The sequence below is a fragment of the Hyperolius riggenbachi genome, chromosome 11, assembly GCF_040937935.1.
Source record: "Hyperolius riggenbachi isolate aHypRig1 chromosome 11, aHypRig1.pri, whole genome shotgun sequence".
Classification (NCBI taxonomy): domain Eukaryota; kingdom Metazoa; phylum Chordata; class Amphibia; order Anura; family Hyperoliidae; genus Hyperolius; species Hyperolius riggenbachi.
The window spans coordinates 39,744,044-39,768,664 of NC_090656.1; the positions used below are offsets into that span (position 1 = coordinate 39,744,044).

The 24,621-nt window shown below is 47.9% G+C and overlaps 1 protein-coding gene across 1 annotated transcript in view; it reads left to right on the forward strand.

The window, feature by feature from the left end:
* PEPD (peptidase D) overlaps window positions 1–24,621 on the forward strand; it is a 419,775-nt gene that overhangs the window by 367,668 nt on the left and 27,486 nt on the right. Inside the window, exon 12 of the mRNA XM_068260589.1 lies at window positions 410–558. Within this exon, the coding sequence (XP_068116690.1) occupies window positions 410–558 (149 nt within the window). The remainder of the gene's footprint in view (window positions 1–409; window positions 559–24,621) is intronic.

Consider the following 24,621-nt stretch of genomic DNA (forward strand, 5'->3'; position numbering starts at 1 on the left):
CATCTATAGGGATTCTTTCTCTATATGGTGCCCTGTATCGCTCTCGCCATCACTCCCATGTTACTAACAGCTGAGAGCAGAACAAGTGAAAAATGGCTTTCACAGTGAAAAATGAAGCATTCCACATAAGTGGCTTGAGAGGGTACACCAGAGCAATTTTTGGTACTTTTTCAATAGGTTTTTAGGATTTAGGAGGGAACTGATGTAACATACAAACTTCATGCGGATAATGTCCTGTCCCGGGAACGCTGGTGTTGCAGTGGGAGTGTCCCATAGAATCTAGTATCCTCAGGGGATGTCACTTCATTGAGTCACATGGTGCTTGCTCACTGCAGTTGCCGAGATACCCAGAAGTACAATTCTCTGTAATGTTAATGCATCATGTGACGTTTGCGTTTTCTCTCCACAGCCTGTTTGACATGGGAGGAGAATATTACTGCTACAGCTCGGACATCACCTGCTCCTTCCCAGCCAATGGGAAATTCACTCCTGACCAGAAGGCCATCTATGAGGCTGTGCTGAAGTCCTCGCGTGCCGTCATGAATGCCGTCAAACCAGGTGAGGGGCAAACATTGCTCAGGCTAAACTGTGCTTCCAAAACATCTGTTCAACCTTGGCCTAATCTAGAGATCATGATTTACTAGAGCGGGAGCCAACATCGGAGCTTTCAGCTGCATAACCATTTCATCTTTCTCATTAAACTACACCTCAATGCAGGAACACCCATATTATTCCATAGATTGCAGCTGTATTCAGTAGAGATTCCAATCTGTCAGTGTTAAATAAACTGGACAGTACTGTGGAGTGTTTGACCTTGCTGTGCCCTAACACCAACACCCTCTAGCTTCACCTAACACTAACCACCCTGCCTACACCCAACACTATTCCCTCCCTACCTACACATAACACTAACCGCCTCTATCTTCACCTAACTCTACCCACCCTACTTACACCTAACACTATTCTCTCCCTACCTAGACCTAATACTATCCTTTCCCTATCTACACACACCTAACACTAACCCCCTCTATCTACACCTTACACTAACCTCCCTACCTACGCCTAACACTACCCTTCCCTACCTAGGCCTAACACTAACCCTCGCTAAATAAAAAACTAACAGTAACCACCCTGCCTACACCTAACACTGTCCTCTCCCTACCTTCTCCTAACACTATCCTCTCCCTACATACACCTAACACTGTCCTCTCCCTACCTCCTCCTAACACTATCCTCTCCCTACCTTCTCCTAACACTGTCCTCTCCCTACCTTCTCCTAACACTATCCTCTCCCTACCTTCTCCTAACACTATCCTCTCCCTACCTTCTCCTAACACTATCCTCTCCCTACCTTCTCCTAACACTATCCTCTCCCTACCTTCTCCTAACACTATCCTCTCCCTACCTTCTCCTAACACTATACTCTCCCTACCTTCTCCTAACACTGTCCTCTCCCTACCTTCTCCTAACACTGTCCTCTCCCTACCTTCTCCTAACACTATCCTCTCCCTATCCTCTCCCTACCCATGCTTGACACTCTTCTTTACCTTCAAACAATATCCTCTCCCTATCTACACCTAACACTAATCCTCCCCTGCCTACTCCTAACACTAACGCTTCCCTTCCTACACCTAACACTATCCTCTCCCTACCTCGGCCTAATATTATCCTTTCCCTGACTACACTTAACACTAACACCCTCTATCTACACGTAACATTATCCCCTCTCTACCTACACCTAACATTATACCCTCTCTACCTAGGCCTAACACTAACCCCTTCTAACTACACTTAACACTAACCACCCTACCTACACTTTACACTATACTCTCCCTTCCTATGCCTAATATTATCCTTCCCCTACCGACTCCTAACACTAACCTTTCCCTACCTATGCCTAACACTAGCCTCTCCTTACCTACACCTAACACTAACATCCCTACCTACACTTCACATTAACCCTTCTCTACCTAGGCCTAACACTAACCCCATCTATCTACACCTAACACTAACTCTTCCCTACCTACTCCTAACACTAACCTTTCTCTACCTAGGCCTAACATTAACCCCCTCTAACTACATTTAACACTAACCACCCTACCTACTCCTAACACTAACCTTTCCCTACCTATGCCTAACACTAGCCTCTCCCTACCTACACTTCACAATAACCCTTCTCTACCTAGGCCTAACCCCATCTATCTACACCTAACACTAACTCTTCCCTACCTACTCCTAACACTATCCTCTGCCTATCTACGCCTATCTTTAACCTCCCCCTACCTACGTTCAACACTATCCTCTGTCAATCTACACCTAACACTAACCCCCTCTATCTACAACTAAAGCTAACCTTCCTACCTACGCATTGTCTGTTGATCAGAAGTGAATTCTTCTGCTAGCCAGATCAGAAAGAAATGATTGTTGTATCTATTTTTAAAGTGTACCTGAACTGACATGCATCATAAAATAAGCGTATGTACATATAACACTAGCCCTACTAGGAAATTGTCTCTTTCTGTTTTCCTTCACTGCAAATGTTAAAAAAACCAGAACTGTTATCTATGCAAATGAGTTAAATGAACAGCTTGTGCAATACACCCCAATGCCTTGAAAAGTTTTTAATAGAAGCCAAAACTCTTATCTGGCTAAAGAAAGACTGTTGTTAACATTTTAGAGCTGAAAAGTTCAAAGGTTCATTACTCCTGTTTGTTTTTCAGTTGAAAGAAGCAGATTTTGCATCAGACTGTCATGGCTGCTGTTTAGAACCCAGTCTCAAAATGTGTGTCTTAAGCTTAAATGAATAATAGAAGACTCAGTTCTATGTTAATAATGTTCTATTTAGTGTGCCTCTGTGAGGCGCTTATCGTGACCTTGAGACTGTACTGCTACTCCTATTAGTTATTGCCTGAGGAAGCAGGAATATACCTGCGAAACGCGTTGCATGGTTGTCTGGAGTATATACGTAAACCTGTTGTTGTTAAAAAGCTGACAGTATCTTGTCTACTTCAAGGAGGCGAATCCACCACCACCTCCTAAGGAATTTTAAACTTTTTAGTACCTTCTGGCGCCTCTGTTCACTCTTATATTTCTAATATGCAGAGAACAAAGCATCAGACAGAGGAGCCGTTATATTGGAGTGTCCATTGTTTGGCCTTCCCTCCAATCAGTTATCAATTTGGTCATTAAATTATGGGTTCACTGAAGAGTTTGCCAGGGGTCTGCTGATCGCTTTAAGGCCTGTCAGTATAGATGATTGTTCATGATTGTCCCGTGTGAAGATTATAGCATGGCCGTCCTGTGATGTGGCTTCAGGATCTGTAATGACAGCGAAACGCCAAACGATTGCTATTGATCTCTGTCACTCCCCCTGCTGTGGGCTGGTTTGCCGCTCATCATCCTTTCTCTGCAGTCGCCAGCTCACAAGCAGCGACGTGTACAAAGGACCACAATCGCCAAAGCAACCATTCTAAAAAATGGAGTTGTGTAATAGTGCTTAGGAAGCAATTATATTTGTTTGTATTCATTTTTAAAACCTGTTCGTTGGATGATGTAAATGTCACTTGTGCCTGAAGCCTGCGGAGCCACCGTGGTGACCCAGCAAGAAAGTCCATAGGGAAATTCCACTAACGTGATTGGGTGGACAGCTCGCCCTGGAACTGCTAGGTTTCACATAGGTTGTAGTAATAATACGTCCACACTATTCAGCCAATAAGAATGCTTCAAGTCGGAGAAGTGGGGACTAGTACGGCTGAAGTGAGCCAATAAAACAGTCCATAGGGAAATTCCACTAACTTGATTGGGAGGACAGCACGCTCTGGAACTGCTAGGTTTCGCATAGGTTGTAGTAATAATATGCCCACACTATTCAGCCAATTAGATTTCTTTGTTAGACCTTGCTGTGATTGGAGAACTTGGAGCTAGTACCGCTGAGGTGAGCCAATGAAAAAGTCCATAGGGAAATTCCACTAACGTGATTGGGTGGACAGCACTCTCTTGGAACTGCTAGGTTTCGTGTATGTTGTAGTAATAATACGCTCACACTATTTAGCCAATAAGAATGCTTCAAGTTGTAGACGTTGCTGTGATTGTGAGAAGTAAGGACTAGTATGGCTGAGGTGAGCCAATAAGAAAGTGATTGGAGAACTTTAGGGGTTCTCCAATCACAGCACCCTCTACAGCACAAAGCGTTGTGATTGGTCAGATGGTGTGGGTGTAATTTACTACAACCTATCTGAAAACTAGCAGTATGAGAGGGTCCAGTCCACCCAATCATGTTAGCAGAATTTCTTTGTGCACATTCTTGCTGGGTCAACCTACCTTTCTGGATCTGGCTAGAATGAGGTGACCCAGCAAGAAAGTCTGCTGCTAAGACTGGGGTTGGTGATGGAAGAGACTGTTTGTTTTGCTGGGAAGTACAGAAATGTCTCAGTGAACAGCCTTCTGTATATCCCCCCATGAACAGCTTATGTAGCCCGGAACATGCTGGCGGTGTGCTTCGGCCCATGTATAGTGTGGCCCATCGGTGCTGACCTGTGCATGCTTCGGCCCATGTGTGCTTCAGCCAGTGTCCCTGAACACTCTGCTTTTCCTGGCAGCTGGTGATGACGGTCAGGAAACCGCATATCTTAGTGTCCAAGAGAATGCTGGCCATACGTACATAGATCTCTCTCTGACCTGAATCTCATCAGAAAGAATTCCCCCCCCCACACACACACACACACACACACACACACACACACAGATTTTCAATGGATGTCCCCAATGAAATCTATTGAACTATTCGATACAGTGCAACGCTATGGGCATCTTTCTACTACCGCTCCCCCGCCGTGTCTGATGGGCACCATTACAGATCCGCCTTCAGGGCATCACAGATGGTACTGCAGTATGGGGCCCGAGTGAGTCGGGGGCCTGGCAAACAATGCCACACACATTGGCCCCAGCTGCTAGCCTGTCACAGAATGTATAAGACTGTCAGTGAGTGTGGCTGTGTTCACCTAGGCCGGCCGATTTTGCATGTAGATTTTTTGTGATTTTGCCATGTTTGTGCTTTGCCATTCTCGTTTTAGTGATTGAAAATCGCAATTGCTCAGAAAATGTTGACCGTAGTGCATTTGCGATTCTCACAATTCACAAGCGCTGCTCAAGCACTGCAGTGACAGCAAGCCCATAAGATTACCTGTATGTCCGTGCTTTGCGGATCACTAGCGATCACCTTAAACATAGGGAGTTCACCGGGGGGGGGGTTTGCAGTAGGTTTTCCCAGTGTGGGGCCTAGAAATTTTTGATTGCAGCCCTGCAGCATTATTAGTAGCAGTATCAATGTGAGACGGTTTCCTGTGGACTCAGCACACATCCATTCATGTCTGTAGGCTCTGACCTATATCTGTGGTTCTGAAGCCCCCTCGTCCCTCTTTCCTCGCCCGCGTCTCTTCCGATCTGCACTCCCTCCTCACAGTAGAATTCCTGCCGATAGTTGCGGCCTGTGCTGTCCTGTGCACCCAGAGAAGGAGGCTGCTGCTGATTGGCAGCTCTATAAATCCTGCGCTGGTGTCAGGGCAGCGAGGGAAAGGGGCTCAGCAACAGACAGTCACAGGAAGCAGGCGGCAGTATGGCTCAGAGAGACAAGGCCCTTTCCTAGATGTGTGGAGAGTGATAGAGGCCCTTCTCTCACAGGGAGGATGTGGCTGTCAGCAGAAACCCCCTCATAGCTGCTTGATGGATGACCCCCCCCCCCCTGGTTACACTGACTGGGCACCCACTACAGGCCTACAACACTCTATTCAGGCTGTGTGGAGCTGACTAAGCCCAGCAGGCTGATATACAGTATGTGATTGGCTTGTTCTCAGTAACCAATTTGCAGAACCCATTCACCTCATGGAGAATACTGGTAGTTTTCACAAATCTGAGCCACGTGCCTGAAGGTGTCACAAATCAATCATGTAGCTCATGTAGCGAAAAAAGTAGGCAGCTAAGATCTGACAGAACCAACCCGTTTTGGGCCAGTCCATCTCCTCATGGAGGATTCTCAGGGTTTGCTTTGTTTTCAACGGCATTTCCTGAACAGCAGTTTAACCCTCCTGGCGGTCTATTAAATTCCGCCAGGAGGCAGCGCAGCATTCCTTTTTTTTTTTTTTTTTAAATCATGTAGCGAGCCCAGGGCTCGCTACATGATAGCTGCTGTGCAGCGGCATCCCCCCGCCTGCTTCGATCGCCTTCGGCGAACACCGATCAGGAAATCCTGTTCAAATAACGGGATTTCCTGGAGGGCTTCCCCCGTCGCCATGGCGACGGGGCAGGATGACGTCAGCGACGTCGTGACGTCATTGGGAGTCCCGATCCAGCCCTCAGCGCTGCCTGGCACTGATTGGCCAGGCAGCGCACGGGGTCTGGGGGGGGGGGGGCGGCGCGGCGGATTGCGGCGATCGAGCGCGGGGCAGTGGCGATCGGTGTGCTTACGCAGCTAGCAAAGTGCTAGCTGCGTGCAGCAAAAAAAAAATAAATTATGAAAATCGGCCCAGCAGGGCCTGAGAAAACCTCCTGCGCGGCTGGGTTACCCCCAGGAAGATTAACTGCCAAAATAGTAAGATAATAAATATCCAAGGAAGTCCCGCTACACCAAGAGGTAGGGTGAAGTAGAAAAAATACTTTATTGTAAATCCATCTTAATCCATTACCAGTGTACAAGTAAAAAGCTCACACGTATCGGAGCAATGTGTGGCTCCTTAATCATAGCTATGTTTAAGGAGCCACACATTGCTCCGATACGCGTGAGCTTTTTACTTGTACACTGGTAATGGATTAAGATGGATTTACAATAAAGTATTTTTTCTACATCACCCTACCTCTTGGTGTAGCGGGACTTCCTTGGATATTTATGGACTTTTGGCATTGATCTCCCTGCTCCCATCTGTGTACACACGTAAGTGTAGCGGTCTACCTTTTTGCTTTGCAAAATAGTAAGATACCAGCCGGCTTTCCTACTTGCTTGCACACTGTTTTGTCAGTTAGCCTTTGCAATTGCTGTTTAGGAAATGCTGTTGAAAACCAAAGAAAACCCTCAGCATCCCCCATGAGGAGAATCTGTCGGTTCTGTCAGATTTTAAAGTGAACCTGAGGTGTGTTTAAAGAATGTTATCTGCATACAGAGGCTGGATCTGCCTATACAGCCCAGCCTCTGTTGCTATCCCAAACCCCACTAAGGTCCCCCTGCACTCTGCAATCCCTCATAAATCACAGCCGTGCTGTGAGGCTGTGTTTACATCTGTAGTGTCAGTCTCAGCTGCTCCCCCGCCTCCTGTATAGCTCCGGTCCCTGCCCCCTTCCCTCCAATCAGCAGGGAGGGAAGGGATGCAGGCGGGGACTGGAGTTCTGCAGGAGGCGGGGAGAGCAGCAGACTGACACTATAGAGATAAACACAGCCAGCTCTGACAAGCTGTTTGTCAGCAGCGTGGCTGTGATTTATGAGGGATTGCAGAGTGCAGGGGGACCCTAGGGGGGTTTGGGATAGCAACAGAGACTGGGCTGTATAGGCAGATCCAGCCTCTGTATGCAGATAATATTCTTCAAACCCACCTCGGGTTCTCTTTAACTGCCTACTTTAATTTTAACTGCCTACGTTTTGCTCCTGGTGAGAAAGGATTCCCATTGGTCTGTTGCAAACCAATGGGAGCCTGATGCTTCTGCCGGGATCTGTATACTGGCACCTCTTCCTTGTCTAAGAACTGACCAGCAATGCCAGAACTGGCGGAGGACTGCAATGCTCTCGGCGTAAGATGAGTAACTTGCGAAGCGTATGCAGCAACTAGCCTAGTGAGAATGGACACTGTCTGTTCTCCTAATGATTCCATTGGCACCCGCTTCATCCGGCCAATAGGAAAAAATCATGCACTGCTCATCGGAACAAACCGAACAGATCCATTTCGCATGGACTGATGTGAGCAGATCCGTTCACACATCCGTGCCAATCTGTTCAGTTTTGCTAAATGTTTTCTTGTACAGTGTGTAATCAGCCTAAACCCTAAGGCTCAGTCCACACTTGTCCAGTTGCAAATCGGATCCTTTCAAATGGATCAGTTTCTCAAAAAGTTGTCCTTTTGTAGAATGTGTTTCCTGTCCGTTTAAGCGTATGTCCTTTCTTCATGTGTGTTTCTGTTGGATAAGAGCTGATGTTGAGGGGAGGAGCAGGCAGTAGGCAATCTGTTTTTGCCTCTGCTTTGTGTGCAAATGTGTGTAGAGGGAGATCAGTTTTTGTGTAGCCTTTTACTACCCCTCCGTGTATCCAGGGTCCGTGAAAAACCTGGAAATCCGGACTCTCCTGTCAGTTTTTCAAAACGGATCCCGCGTATCCGTTTTTTTAAAGTGTGTGGAGACGGGTGCTATTTTAAAGAAAACCTGTAGTGAGAAAAAGTTCCCCTGGGGGGTACTCACCTCAGGAGGGGGAAGCCTCCGGATCCAATTGAGGCTACCCCCGTCCTCCTGTGTCCGTCTCGCTGTGCCCCTCTGAACAGCGGGGATGTAAATGTTTATCTTCCCGTCTCCAGCGCAGGCGCAGTATCGGCTCTCCGCTCAGACATAGGTGGAAATAGCCGATCGCTGTTGGGCTGCTCTACTGAGCAGGCGCAAGTCTCCTGCGCAACAGCGCCACCCGCTGGAGCCAGGGAAGGTAAATAAATCTAGCTTGTCAGGTTTATCGAGCCAGGATTGCCGGAGACTTCGGGGGAGCCAGCGCTGGATTGCCTGCAGCTACAGGGGAGGGGTAAGCCTCATTGGGACCCCGGGGCTTCCCTCTCCTGAGGTAAGTACCCCCCAGGGGACTTTTTTTCAGTACAAGGTCTCTTTAATCATTAGTTTCCTTGACTCCAGTTTTGATCCGGGTCAAAAAGCAGAGCCACGGATACGTTTTTTAAACAAGCGTGAACCGACCCTAACAAAGGATCTTATACTGCGCTAGTAAAATGCATGTGAGGCTGCTGGTTCCTCTGTCCTCAGGCCACCTGCCCTGATGACGCCCCCAGCAGGACATAAACCGAGAGAAATCTTCCAGTGTGAACTCCGACGGCATTAAAAACATGATCAGGTTTCTAATCCTTCTCTGCACTAAACACAAAACAATAATCCTTGGCTGCCGTTCAGCTTTGATATCGTAAATCACGACATTTGCTTGGCAGGTGAGGAGCGTTCCACTAATTCTTTCACACATGCTTTTTTCACATGTCCTTCTCTAATGAAGTTTGATGAATTATTGTTTATTTCTTCGTTCTTTTCATGCTTCCACTGGTTTCATAATGCTGACTAACCCTGCAGAGCTTCGAAGCAAACCTGTCAGCTCAAGAAAAAAATAAGATACTTACCCAAGTAGTGGGAACCCTCGGGATGGTCCCCGGGCTCCCCATGTCTTTATCCAGCCCCCTGCTGCTGGCAAGACCCTCTCGGTTGTGTATGAGGACGGTGCAGGCGTCAGTATGGTCCGCGCCTTCACAGCTTGAATTTGAAAAGTGAGAAATAAAAGTAAACACTTATAATTTACTCTACTCAATATGATTGTTGTGAAAATTTGCTTTGTACACTTTTTTTTCCTAGCGCTGGGTCCCTCTAAACATATTTCACAAAATTGTTAAATGTTTCTCCTGGCTGTGCCGCTGTACTGCGCATGCGTGAGTGCAGTCTGCACCTGCGCAGTAGCATGAAGCCCCCCGTGCATGTGTGAGTGCAGTCTGCACCTGCGCAGTAGCATGAAGCCCCCCGTGCATGTGTGAGTACAGTCTGCACCTGCGCAGTCCTGCGCAGTAGCATGAAGCCGCCCGTGCATGTGTGAGTGCAGTCTGCACCTGCGCAGTAGAATGAAGCCGCCCGTGCATGTGTGTGTGCAGTCTGCACCTGCGCAGTAGAATGAAGGCGCACGTGCATGTGAGTGCAGTCTGCACCTGCGCAGTAGAATGAAGCCGCCCGTGCATGTGTGAGTGAGGTCTGCACCTGCGCAGTAGCATGGAGCCGCCCGTGCATGTGTGAGTGCAGTCTGCACCTGCGCAGTAGAATGAAGCCGCCCGTGCATGTGTGAGTGAGGTCTGCACCTGCGCAGTAGAATGAAGCCGCCCGTGCATGTGTGAGTGAGGTCTGCACCTGCGCAGTAGAATGAAGGCGCCCGTGCATGTGTGAGTGCAGTCTGCACCTGCGCAGTAGCATGGAGCCGCCCGTGCATGTGTGAGTGCAGTCTGCACCTGCACGGTAGAATGAAGCCGCCTGTGCATGTGTGAGTGCAGTCTGCACCTGCGCAGTAGAATGAAGCCGCCCGTGCGAGTGCAGTCTGCACCTGCGCAGTAGGATGGCATGGCAGAGCAGCTAAATGGTTAAACACAGGATGTTAACAATATGTCTGCTTCCATGAAAAGAAGTAGGCACACTGCAGATTTATTGCAGGATTTGTAAAAAAAAAAAAAAAAGTACTGTTAAAATTATTCAAAGAATTTTCTGCCTTGCTGATGGTTTAACTACATCTTGGCACACTAGTGATTCTCCTCAACTACCCTCCCCCCCCCCCACCCCACCCTTTCTGCCCACCAACAGAGCTTTCTGTTGGTGGGCTATGATTGCTCCCAGGAGGTTTGTTTATTTTATTCATAAATATTTAATTGTGTTTTTTTTTTTTATAAATATTGCAATTCCCCCCACCCAGCCTTCCTTCCCTCCTCCCAACAGCCAATCAGCACAATCGGCTGTCGGCCTATGACAGCGGATCACTTTCCTGCCACCCAGGAGGACAGCGGTGTCACACGGCTATCCCCAGTACAGCACTGCCGTAGATCGCAGCGCTGTACAGAGTAAATAGACGGCGGTTTCCCCATCTAACAGTCTCCTAGCGATGATCGCCGCTGGGAGATTCAAGTGAAGATGCGCATGCGATCTCCTGCAAATCACGCCCCCAGGACTGCACGCCAATTGCCTTTAGGCGTTCCTGGGGCTGCCGCCGCGCTCATGCCGGTTGCCGTGAGGCAGTCATTTACAAGTTAAAAGGCATTTTATTGACAAGGTGTGAAGATATCTCCTAGGAGAAAACTCAGGAGAAAAAGTGAATTGCACAGGGGACCAGCACCTAGAGATTATCCCTGTCCCCATGTCCCTGCTCTGTCCCCATGTCCCTGCTCTGTCCCCATGTCCCTGCTCTGTCCCTATGTCCCTGCTCTGTCCCCATGTCCCTGCTCTGTCCCCATGTCCCTGCTCTGTCCCCATGTCCCTGCTCTGTCCCCATGTCCCTCCCCTGTCCCCATGTCCCTGCCCTGTCCCCATGTCCCTGCCCTGTCCCCATGTCCCTGCCCTGTCCCCATGTCCCTGCCCTGTCCCCATGTCCCTGCCCTGTCCCCATGTCCCTGCCCTGTCCCCATGTCCCTGCCCTGTCCCCATGTCCCTGCCCTGTCACCATGTCCCTGCTCTGTCACCATGTCCCTGCCCTGTCACCATGTCCCTGCTGTCACCATGTCCCTGCTCTGTCACCATGTCCTTGCTCTGTCCTGGTACGAGACTGAGCTGATGTTGTTGGTTTCTATATGAGTGGATTTTCCTGTAGTGAGGCCTGTGACACCCTGCACAGTCTGCACCTGCAGCGCATACCTCCATGCTGCTCCGCCCGGCCCTCACACGCTATACACTGACGCACCGTGTCCTCACTTCACTCCTGCTGGGGGGTGTTCTCACACTTCCTCCTACATAAGGTGACGTGTAACGGGTCATATCAGGTCATGGTGTGCCGCATGCATCAGACAGACAGAATGTCACTTGTGTATACATTCCCCTCCGTGTTTTCTTCAGTGGAGGCTCTGGAAGGAAGACTAACTGCCGTAACCCCTTTCTGTGAGCTGTGACTAGCACAGTGATTCCCAGAGCATCGATTGCAATCCAGGCTCCGCAACATGAACTAACCGAGGAATCTGGCGACATTAGAACCAGTCACACAAATCAATTAAAGCTCAGGTCATTTTGGGTTTGATCGGTTTATTCAATACAGATGCTTGGTGAAGGCAAATCACACCAAGCATTGCTTTTTAGTAGGAGGGCTCTTTGGTCTCCTTTAGCCCTCTATACTTTCCTAGTGGTTTGGGTCACCCGAGCTGCTTGGTTACTCTTCAATACAGATGTTGACCAAAAATTATTCAGTTGCAGTAAGGGCCTGTTCCCACTGACAATCTGCATCCGTTTTTTCTGGATGCGGTTGTCCGCATAGTTTCCGTGAATGTTAAAGGGACCGCGAGCCGTGGCTAAAAAAAAAAAAAAAAGAAAAGAAATCTGGACTTACCTGGGTCTTCCTCCAACGCCCCCCATAGCTCGGGAGGTCCTCCGGCATTCCTCCCGCTGGCAGCTCCGGTAATGCGGTGAGTTCGGGTGAAGTGGCGTGTGCTTGTCCCTGGCGTGTCATTATACCGGTCGCGGTAAGCCTGCACATGCATGGTTCGCTAAAGACTGAACTTTGCATGTGCAGGAGGCTTAGGGCCACCGACGTGATGACCCGGCGAGGGCGCGGATGCGCGACTTCAGCCGAACTCACCGCATTACCGGAAATGCTAGCGGGAGGAAGGAAGTGACCAGGAGGATGCCGGAGGACCTCCCGGGCTACGAGGGGCTGACGTAAACCTCAGGTAGGTTATCTTAAAGAGAAACTGAAGCGAAAAAAAAATTATGTTATTATGATTTGTATGTGTAGTACAACTAAGAAATAAAACATTAAGATCAGATACATCAGTCTAATTGTTTCCAGTACAGGAAGAAGTAAGAAACTCCAGTTGTTATCTCTGCAAAAAAGCCATTAAGCTCTACGACTTTCAAAGTCGTGGAGAGGGCTGTTTTCTGACTTTTATTATCTCAACTGTTCCTGAACTATTTACTTTTTCTCTGCCAGAGGAGAGGTCATTAGTTCACAGACTGCTCTGAAAGAATCATTTTGAATTGTGAGTGTTGTGTATTCTGCACATATTAGAGAATGATGCAATGTTAGAAAAAACACTATATACCTGAAAATAAAAATATGAGAATATTTTCTTTGTTGCTAATCTTCTAGTATCTATTCATAGTACACAACCAATTCAGTATATCATATTTTTTTTTTCGCTTCAGTGTCACTTTAATGCAGAAATCCGGATGTGTCTATCAATCCTTGTGTGGGAAATAAATGCATAAATCCATATTTTTTCTGCATTTCACCACAATGGCAAATTCGCATTCAATGGAAATGACTCCGTTGACATGCATTGGCTACAGTTTCAATTTGACTATCCGTGTTACGAATTTGCTCTTAGTAGAAACGGGCCCCAACATATATGGCAATCTATGAGTAATCAAACAGGCGAAACACATATAGGGATGGGTGTATGCGCACATATTGCAGAAACCTGATCCAACAGGAGCCGATAGACGGCTTAAAAACCCGCCAGATGTCATATGTGTGACGCATTCACATTTTACACAACAAATGCATCATATTTCAGCCTAGCAAAGGGTTAAACTTTTCCAGCATAGAGTTAATTCGCTTTTAGCAGCGCTGTCCCAAGTTGAGCCGAGTGCAGGTAACATCTTTTTACCCCAGCCATCCATCTTGGATTAGTTGACAAAAAAGTCATAACACCCGGTCTGCCTTTTCCGAGATTAAATACATAGTACTTTTTTCCCCTAATGTTCCTGTCACTTACAGTAGATAGTATAAATGTGGCTGTTATGACACATTTTAGACTAATCCATTTCCTCATGGGGGAGTCTCAGGAATTCCTTTATTATCCAAAGCGATCCCTGGATGGCAGTGGCGCGCTCCAACTGCCAGTATAATGTGTACAGGAGGGCATTGGCTTTCCAGCACCATTATACTATTCCTTTCCAGAGAATGCTTCTGAAAGACTAAAAAAATACCGAAAATCCTCCATAAGGAGATCTGTCAGATTTTTACCAGCTACTATAAAGGCCCGTTTTTGTTTTTTTTTTCTTTTATGGAACGATTTTTCACAACAAAACTATTTTTTACGATATCGCGCAACAACGCTCAAAGAAAATGTGTTCATTGATGTTTCATGACACACGCCACCCACTGTGATCAATCGATTTTGAATAACCGCCATGCTTGATTAAATCATGTAGGATCGTTCCGATCCCCACTGACTTTTGCGGGCTTTGCCACAATTGTGTAAATAATCGTTTACACGATCTTTCGTTTACAACAGCGCCAACAACACTTGCAGAATTGGCCAGATGGATCGAGGAACAATTGTGGGCGGAGAGCCTCTATCCATCTGGATAGGGGCTCTCTTAAATAAAGTGCATTTTACGCTGAGACAAATGTACACCTGGCACGTATGTATTTTACAGTTTACATATTTTCTCGGTAGTTGCCCTTTAAAGATCTGACGCACCTGATCCGGCAATGACCACAAGCACATTGTCCCATTCCTTACCTGCCTACCAGAAGCTGTTCCCTCCTGAGGCTCCTCCCCTGCCTATCGCATGCATCGAGGGGTGCATCTGTACGAGCTCCCCCTGGGGATCAGGTCTGCGAGATGTGAGCATTGTAATCACACCATGTGTCACCCACATGTGCGGTTATCATTGGTTTGTGTTGCATAGTCACCAGTTAGTTGACTGGCAGATTGGCAACTAAAACGCACGGCGCACACTACGTAATGAGTGCATGCTACATGAAGACTGCATGCTATGGGAGGGCTGCACAATACTGGAAGACCGCACGCTACATGAAGACTGCACGCTACATGAAGACTGCACGCTATGGGAAGGCTGCACAATACTGGAAGACTGCACGCTACATGAAGACCGCACGCTACATGAAGACCGCACGCTACATGAAGACCGCACGCTACATGAAGACTGCACGCTATGGGAAGGCTGCACAATACTGGAAGACCGCACACTACATAAAGACTGCATGCTATGGGAAGACCGCACACTACGTGAAGACTGCATGCTATGGGAGGGCTGCACAATACTGGAAGACCGCACACTACATGAAGACTGCACGCTATGGGAAGGCTGCACAATACTGGAAGACCGCACGCTACATGAAGACCGCACGCTACATGAAGACCGCACGCTACATGAAGACCGCACGCTACATGAAGACCGCACGCTACATGAAGACTGCACGCTATGGGAAGGCTGCACAATACTGGAAGACCGCACACTACATAAAGACTGCATGCTATGGGAAGACCGCACACTACGTGAAGACTGCATGCTATTTGAAGACCACACACTACATGAAGACTGCACGCTATGGGAAGGCTGCACAATAGTGGAAGACCGCACGCTACATGAAGACTACACGCTTTGGGAAGACGGCACACTACATGAAGACTACGCTATGGGAAGACGGCACACTACATGAAGACTGCACGCTATGGGAAGACTGCACGCTATAGGAAGACTGCACGCTATGGGAAGACTGCACGCTATGGGAAGACTGCACGCTATGGGAAGACTGCACGCTATGGGAAGACTGCACGCTATGGGAAGACTGCACGCTATGGGAAGACTGCACGCTATGGGAAGACTGCACGCTATGGGAAGACTGCACGCTATGGGAAGACCGCACGCTACGGGAAGACTGCATGCTATGTGAAGACCGCACACCACATGAAAACTGCACGTTATGGGAAGGCTGCACAATACTAGAAGGCTACACGCTACATGAAGACTGTACGCTATGGGAAGACTGCACACTACATGAAGACTGCACGCTACATGAAGACTGCACACTACATGAAGACTGCACGCTACGGGAAGACTGCACGCTACGGGAAGACTGCACGCTACGGGAAGACTGCACGCTACGGGAAGACTGCACGCTACGGGAAGACTGCACGCTACGGGAAGACTGCACGCTACGGGAAGACTGCACGCTACGGGAAGACTGCACGCTACGTGAAGACTGCACGCTACGTGAAGACTGCACGCTACGTGAAGACTGCACGCTACGTGAAGACTGCACGCTACGTGAAGACTGCACGCTACGTGAAGACTGCACGCTACGTGAAGACTGCACGCTACGTGAAGACTGCACGCTACGTGAAGACTGCACGCTACGTGAAGACTGCACGCTACGTGAAGACTGCACGCTACGTGAAGACTGCACGCTACGTGAAGACCGCACGATACGTGAAGATCGCACGCTGTGAGAAGAACGCACGCTGCGAGAACGCACGCTACGTGAAGAACGCACGCTACTTGAAGACCGCACGCCATGTGAAGACCGCACGCTACGTGAAGACCACACAGTACGTGAAGGCCGGTGCACACAGGTGACTGCCGGCAGCCTGTTTTGGCATGCTCAAAAACTGAGCAGAAAAGCGCTTGGCATCGTTTCCAGTCGATTTGTTTTCATGTTTTGAGCGCCTAGGGGAACATGAATTCACGAACGCATCATGGAAGACTCGGTAAACTGCGGCACTGGCGAAGTCAATGATAAACACATCTCAATGCGGGACGCAGCAGATCTCTGCGGTAAACGATGTGCCCGGACACAGCAGCGGTCCCTCTGCCCTAAGACTCTGCACATGCAACATTCTGCAAATCTTCAGCTTCTGCCTATTTTCAGCTCATATGAGTCTCTGCAGCTGGTTCAGATCACGGAATGCTGGAGAGACTCTAACCTATCACCCGTTTTATTAGGAGAAGCTGAATGCTGCATCCCCTGGAGTACAGCTGCGGGAGGATGAGGAGCGCTTATGTTTTGTGCGATTGGTGTCATCTCTGGACACGCGAACACCATGGCCGCTGTCCAGTCACTCCCGGACGGTGCCCAGTACGGCCATTGGCGGTTATATCCGGCTAGCGGTGGTTGCGGTGTGGGCCGATTCTTGCACAATGCAAGCTGACTGCCAGACACAATCATCCGTCAGCTGGCATCTCCTGTCTGTCCTGTAAGACAAACTGTCCACCAGTTTCCAGTCATTATTCTGATTATTTGTATCGCTCAGCACTCCCGTATTCAGCTGACTCTACATTGGAGGAAAGTTTGCAGAATATTCCCCCGTCGTCCCCTCTATGGCTTATCAGACAATGAGCTCCTTTTAGGCCTTATAATTCCTCTTCAAACTCGAGACCAGTTCCAGCATTATCTTGGCTGTCATACAGGCTCTATGAAAACAATAGAAATAAATTACAAAAAACTGTCAGCCAGAATAAGGAGAGGGGCGTTTGGTAGGAATAACACCAGGGGCCCTGGGCCTGAGGGACCCACTTTGGACCCTTCATTGTCTTTTAAAGGTTAAAGTAAAACTTCAGTAAAGGTAAACTGGAGAGATAAACACTGGTGTCTATCATCCTCCTCCTAAAAATTACTTTTGGATAGCCCACAGTTTTGTGTTAGGTTTAAAAACTTTAAAAGTAGATTCATTGTTTTGTCTAAACTCAGTGACACAGTCTCAGTTATGTGTCTGAGTGCTAAAATATATGAACTATTGACCTTTTCTTATCTATCCCGCTGCTCTCAGAAGCCCAGTTTTCTACCAGGAAAGAGTTTTATGGCTGTAATTCTATCAGTTGCATATCTGAATATTAAATCTTTCAGGCAGAGTAAAGGTGGCCATACACTTATAGATTTGCAGCAGATTCGACCATCAGATAGATATCTGTCAAGTTGAATCTGACAGGAATCTATCTGATGTGTGCCACACATTAGGAACAGATTTCCAATAGATTTTAGAATTAAATCTATTGGAAAACTAAATGCATTATTGCACCATTAGATCCAATGCAGCTCTATGCTGGCAGCAGATCGACCTAGATTTTCCATACTGTCAGATAGATCAAATCGATCGAAATCTGCCACAAATCGATCGATTTGATACAATCGATTTCTGATCGATCGATTCCATAGAATCAATTGATGGCTGAAATCGACCAGTATATGGGCCCCTTTAGAAGAATAGCACCACAGCATATTTGTATGTTTGGCACTGTACATACATAAGTCTATCTCATCATGTCACAACAGCTACACAAGTTTATAGAGTCTAGCCAGCTGGCCTTGCCTATTGAGTCATATGAGATTATATAGAGAGGGAGTGATGAAATGGTTGCAGAGTGACAGTCAGGACATAGCAGTTGTGTGCTCTCACCCGCTATGCCAAGTCCCAGATGCAGTCCTCACTATGGTCTAATATGACCCTGGTGGTGGTTACAAGCTTTTGCTGCTAATAGACAATTTGTGAAAAATTGTCCACTTTGATCACTGATGTTCTCTGACTGATGAGGGCCTTCATAAATGTTCCCCTATGTAGTGCGGAGCTCACCTGATTTTAAAGGAAAGCTGAAGGGGGAGGAGTTTGGAGGGGACGTGGTTAGTTTCACTAGTGTAAATTCTCTGCCTCTGCCACTGACAATCACTGACTTGTCACCTCCACTGCTGCTTGTAGACCGCCAGCAACTGACAGGCTTTCATATGCAGACTTCAGGAGCCTGCCGTCCAAGCTCCTCCTCCACTCATTAACTGGATCAGAGTCCATCTCTCCTTTCCGCTCTGTTTGCATGGAGTCTGTCTCTCTTCTCTCGGTCTGCATGGAGCCGGTCTCTCCTCTCTCTGTTTGCATGGAGTATGTCTCTCCTCTCTCTGTTTATGTGGTGTCTGTCTCTTCTCTCTCTCCATGTTTGCATGAAATCTCTCTCCTCACTTTCCTTTTGCAAGTCCATCTCTCCTCCCTCTATCTCTGTTTGCATGGAGTCTGTCTCTCCTTTCTCTGTCTGAAAGGACTCTGTCTCTCCTCTCTCTCTCTCTCTCTGTGTGTTTGCATGGAGTTTGTCTCTCCTCACTCTCTGTTTACATGGAGTCTGTCTCTCATCTCTCTGTTCGCATGGAGTCTGTCTTTCCTATCTCTGTTCGCATGAAGTATGTCTCTCCTCTCTTTGCATGGAGTATGTCTCTCTTCTCTCTGTTTACGTGGTGTCTGTCTCTCCTTTCTCTCCATGTTTGCATGGACTCTCTCTCCTCACTCTCTGTTTGCATGAAGCCTGTCTCTCATCTCTCTCTCTCTGTTTTACATGGAGTCTGTCTTTCCTCCCTCTGTTCGCATAAAGTCGGTCTCTCCTCTCTTTGCATGGAGTATGTCTCTCTTCTCTCTGTTTACGTGGTGTCTGTCTCTCCTCTCTCTCCATGTTTGCATGGAATCTCTCTCCTCACTCTCTGTTTGCATGAAGCCTGTCTCTCATCTCTCTCTCTCTCTCACTCTTTGCATGGAGTCTCTCTCCTCACTGTTTGCATGGAGTCTGTCTGTCTTCTCTCTCTGTTTACATGGATCTCCTCCCTAAATTGGCCATGAGCTAGGCATATGCTGTCCAGTCCCCACTAGCTCATGAAAACTATCAGCATTTACCCAATATTGATAATTTACCTGGTCCACCACTTTGCATTTCAGCAAGGATCTTCTACCATATGAAATTGGTCGCCGTGGCAAGCTTTTTACTGCCTGAAATGCATAATAATAATAAGTACATAACAGTAGCTGCAGGAGTGATCAGCCATGGGGAGGGGGGATTGGTGGTATATTTGGGAACAGCTGCTCATGTGTTATCAGCCCTTATCTGCTTGCAGCCACTGAACATCTGAGACGAGAATTACAGGCCTGTCTGCTTCCCAGCGTCCCTGACCCCTCACCTCCTGTCTGCAGACTGCCACACCAACGCCACCAGAAATTCTGCAGCCATTTTTATTGTGACTCCCAGCCAGGGGAGAAGAAATATTACTGTGACACAACACTGACTGCGGCTTGTGGTTGTGTGATGGACGGTGCATTGTGCGTGCGTCCGCCACTTTCTCGCTCCTCCCTTATCCTAGCGTTCATTACCCCTGCTGCTCATTGGGAGAAAATATTCTGCATTTCTCCAAATTACTTTTTAATGGACAGGTAATGCTCTCATACCAGGAACCTCCAGGTAGACATTTTATTGTTTGCTGGAAAAGAACCCAGCTATAATTGGGCGCACGGTTAAAGGTCTGTACACACACTAAAATAAAGTCACCACAGACAGACTAGAAACATTGGGCTTGATTCATTAAGCTACACTGCTAAAGCAGCGCACCTTAAAGAAAACCTGTAACAAAAAAAACCTCCCCTGGGGGGTATTCACTTCGGGTGGGGGAAGCCTCCGGATCCTATTGAGGCTTCCCCGTCCTCCTCGGTCCCGCGGTGGCGGCGATAAAGCTCCCCGAACAGCAGGATATAAATATTTATCTTCCCAGCGCAGGCGCAGTATCGGCTCTCCGCTCGGAGATAGGCGGAAATAGCCGATCGCTGTCAGGCCGCTCTACTGCGCCTGCGCAAATCTCCTGTGCCTGCGCAGTAGAGCGGACCCGACAGAGATCGGCTATTTTCGCCTATCTCCGTGCTGAGAGCCGCAACAGCGCCCCCGCTGGAGCCAGGGAAGGTAAATAATTCAGCTTTTATCAGTGCGTGTCAGCCTTGTCGAGGGAGGATTCCGGGACACTTCGGGGGAGCCAGCGCTGGACTGCCTGCAGCTACAGGGGTGGGGGAAGCCTCATTGGGACCCTGAGGCTTCCCCCCCCCCTTCCCGAGGCGAGTACCCCCCAGGGGAACTTTTTTTTTGTTACAGGTTCTCTTTAATGTGAAGGAGCGGCGCTAATGCATGCCTTACATACCCTTTCTTTAAAAAGCGCAATAGTGAGCTTGAAATTCATGTTAGTAAATTTAACAAAAACTTTGTGATCCAGCGTGATCAGAAAGTTCTGAAAGATTGCACAGCTTATAAAATAGGCGCTGCTTATAGGTGGGGGATTAGACGGCCAAATCCCCGTAGACCTAAACCTAATAAGAACCCGAAGAATCCACAGGTGCCAGTTACTTTGGAATCGGATTCTTCTGTGGATCCTTCGGCATCAGTCGGGTCCCAAAGCTCAAGCTCTGGCAACACTAGCCCTATAAGTAGCAACACTAGAAAAAAACTATTAGAAAAACAATTATGTGCAAGAAGACCTACTGGTGCTAAGAAGGATAAAAAGGCACATGAACAATGTCAGAGTCAATCCAGAAGACGACGTCTCGGACGGTTATTCAGCGTCGGGTGGTTCGTCGGCCTCCTCATCGTTACAATTGTTTTTTTAGACCAGACCAGAAACCAGGGGGCGATATCAAAAAAGTAGATGGCTTTTCTGGGGACCAGGATTTGCAGGTCGTGAACTTGACTAGTTCTATTTTACCTGACCCAGTAGTCTCCTTATTGTCAAAGGGTCTGGGATTTTGTCCGTTTTACAAAGCAAATCTTTTTGACTTAATCACGGATTTACATTTTTTCGGAAGATGCATTCTGTTACAGTCCCTGATTACTAAGCGCAGAACCCATACTGATTTCTTTGGATGGGGAGTTGACTGATGAGGACCTGAAAGCGTTGGAAGTCCTGGAGAGCCTCCAGAGTGAGTCTGAGGGGTCACAGGCTTCACAATCTGAGGGTGCGGCAGTAGCTCTGCCGCAATCCCCGGCCTGTTTGCCATCATTATCAGATTTATTTAACATGTCCTCTTTCTTTCCACCCCACTCTATGAATCCTAGCCTAAAGACCTTTATATCGGTGGTTGAAGAGGAATTTACATCCCTAGGAAAGAACAGACATAGATCCCACTATGTGGGAAACCTGACCGAGGAGGAATATGTGGCCCTTGACTTCCCTAAAAATCAAGACCAATAGGTAATAAAACCGTCCAACAAGGGGGGTAATGTCGTTGTGATGACAGTGCCGATGTGTCTTGACATTCTTGGTAAACGGGAGTGCTATGTGCGGGCCTCTCCATCGAGGGCCAAACAGTGCCAAACTATTTTATTTAGCATTATAGACGATGCTCTGGAGCATGGAGTTGTAGATGGTCATATTGCAGAATTCTTGAAAGTCAAGGATGCTGTTTTGCCACCATTTTACGCTTTACCGAAAGTTCATAAAAAATTAACGAGACCTCCCGGGCGCACGGTATAAATCCCCAGTTGGAGGCAACGGCCGAAACTAGTCGGGACAAGAGCGGGCAGCACTGAGCAAGGGTCAATTACCGAGGTTCATAGTACCACATTGGGTGGGAAGTGCTACACGCTTGAGAGGGTCCTAAGTGGATTGGGACCCTCTAGAAGTGGTGGAGTGGAAGAATTCACATCAAAAGAAGAATATACCTGCGCTGTGTACTACTACTTATATACTGACTATTTGGATACAAGGATATACCCTAACACAGCTGCAATCTTATTCTTCGTGTTGAAGTGGGGCGCCACAGTATAGACTATCTTCACCAGATTTGTGAAACTCAACCTGGAAAAGACTGAACTTGTGATCTTCCCGCTGTTTGTCAAGCCCTCTCCCCGACATCTCCATTACTGTCAATAATTCATCCATCTGCCCTGCCCCTCAGACCCACTGCCTGAGTGTCACCCTTGGCTCTCACCCCCACATCCAGAACATCTCCTACCACTTCAATCTCCACAACTTCGCCAAACTCCTGGCCCACGCTGTGGTCTTCTCCTGTCTGAACCGCTGCAATGCCATCCTTTCTGGACTTCCCGAGAGCAGACTCCGCCCTATGCAATCCATTATGAATGCAGCTGCCAGGCTCATTCACTCCTCCAGCCGCTCCTCTTCAGCTGCCCCTCTTCACAAGTCCCCTCACCGGCTCTCCCCCTCAGAACTACATTTGCACTGCTCTGTCTGGCACTCAAACCCATCCTTCATACCTCCCTTTCATACATCTCTGATCTCATCCAGAGATACTCCACTACCTGCTCTCTCCTCTCCTCCCACACTCTGCAGATGTCCACCACTCACATCGCTTGCTTGCTCGCGAGGCTTCAGGACTTCTCCAGAGCAGCCCCTACTCTATGGAACTTCCTCCCCCCAGCAGGCTCACCCTCACCTTCAACTCATTCAAGCAGGCCAGGACAACTGAAGTGAGAAGACTATGGACGCTGCCATATTTATGTCCTTTCAAACCACAACAGTTGCCTGTCAGTTCTGCTGATCACTTTGGCTGCAGTAGTGTCTGGATCACACACCTGAAACAAGCATGCAGCTAATCCAGTCACATCTCAGTCAGAGCACCTGATCTGCATACTTTTTCAAGGGCTATGGCTAAAAGTATTAGAGGCAGAGGATCAGCAGGACTGCCAGGCAACTGGTTTTGCTTAAAAGGAAATGCATATGGTTGCCTCCCTATCCCTCTTGCTTTAGTTGTCATTTAAAAACCCATCTTTTCACTATTGTTCACCCACCATCCTCATAGCTCCAACCCCCTCCCTTGGACTTACACCCCTTATTTGACAGAGCACTCCTCCCCATGTGCTCTTCTCCGCCACCATATGGACTCAGTGACTCGTCTGCTGTATTTATCTCTACATTGTTACATCACTACTTTTGTGTAATGCTGTGACGTCCCTGTGTAACATTGTTTAATGTTGCACAGGGACTAGATTGTGAGCTCCTCTGAGGGACAGTTAGTGACAAGACAATATATCCTCTGTACAGTGCTGGGTAAGATGTCGGCGCTGTATAAATACCAAAATAAATAAATGTCTCCCCTGTATTGTGTTCAGCACTTGCTTCAGCACACATTACTTGTAGATGTGAATGAAGGTTTGCTTTGGATTCTTAGCACACAGGGAGTGTGGCAGTGATGTGCCCCCCCCCCCCCCCCCCCTGGGGATTATTATCTGTACAGGGCGTGTATTGTCTCGGATTGTTGGCCGTCTGTGTCGGTGTGCTGGTCTGTTCTCTCCCCGAGTGGCCCAGCCATTGGTTCACTGACCTGTATTCCACATGATATCACTTGGCTGGGAGCTGAGCAGTAAACAGACATACCATCAGCACATTTGTCTCCCCTGTGGACCTTCCATAGTGCAAGGCCGTTTCCTGTCCAGCTGTGTGTCTCTGGGCACGGGGAGAGATAGACCCTGGGGGGAGGGGGTCTGTGCGGTGGCATTATACTGCTGCCTATCTGATCACGCCTCCCTGGCATTGCTCATTTGCCCTCACTGGACTTACATGACACTAAAAGCCAGATTTTCCAATTTTAAGATTTGTGCAGAACCAAGTTTTCAGAGGGCATAAACCTTTTTTCACCTAATAAAAATACATTATATTTATTTGCATAGCGCCAACATCTTCCGTAGCGCTGTACATAGTGCAAAACAAATATTGGTGAGCATAGATACGCAAGACGTTCAAATCTCTGTACAATCAGGACAACCAGCAATACAAATACATGCGTAGCGGATGAGAGGTGGGCGACCTCACCAATACTGGGACATGTTCATATGTTTACATTAGAATAAGAAACACTAGGTTGAGGTCCCTGGCCTTTGCGAGCTTACAATCTAGAGCAGGGGTGTCAAACTCAAATACAAAGTGGGCCGAAATTGAACGCTGGGACCAAGTTGCGGGACAACCTCAATGTCTAGTGGCCACCTTATAAAGTTTCCTGGTGTCTAATTGCCCCTCTCCAACTCCTATATAGTTCCCTTGTGTCTAGTGGTCCTCCCTCCCCTATACAGTTCCCTATCTAGTGGCCCCTACCCAACCCTATACAGTTCCCTAGTGTTTAGTGCTTTACCCCTTCCTCCCCCATATGGCTTCCCTGGTGTTCTAGG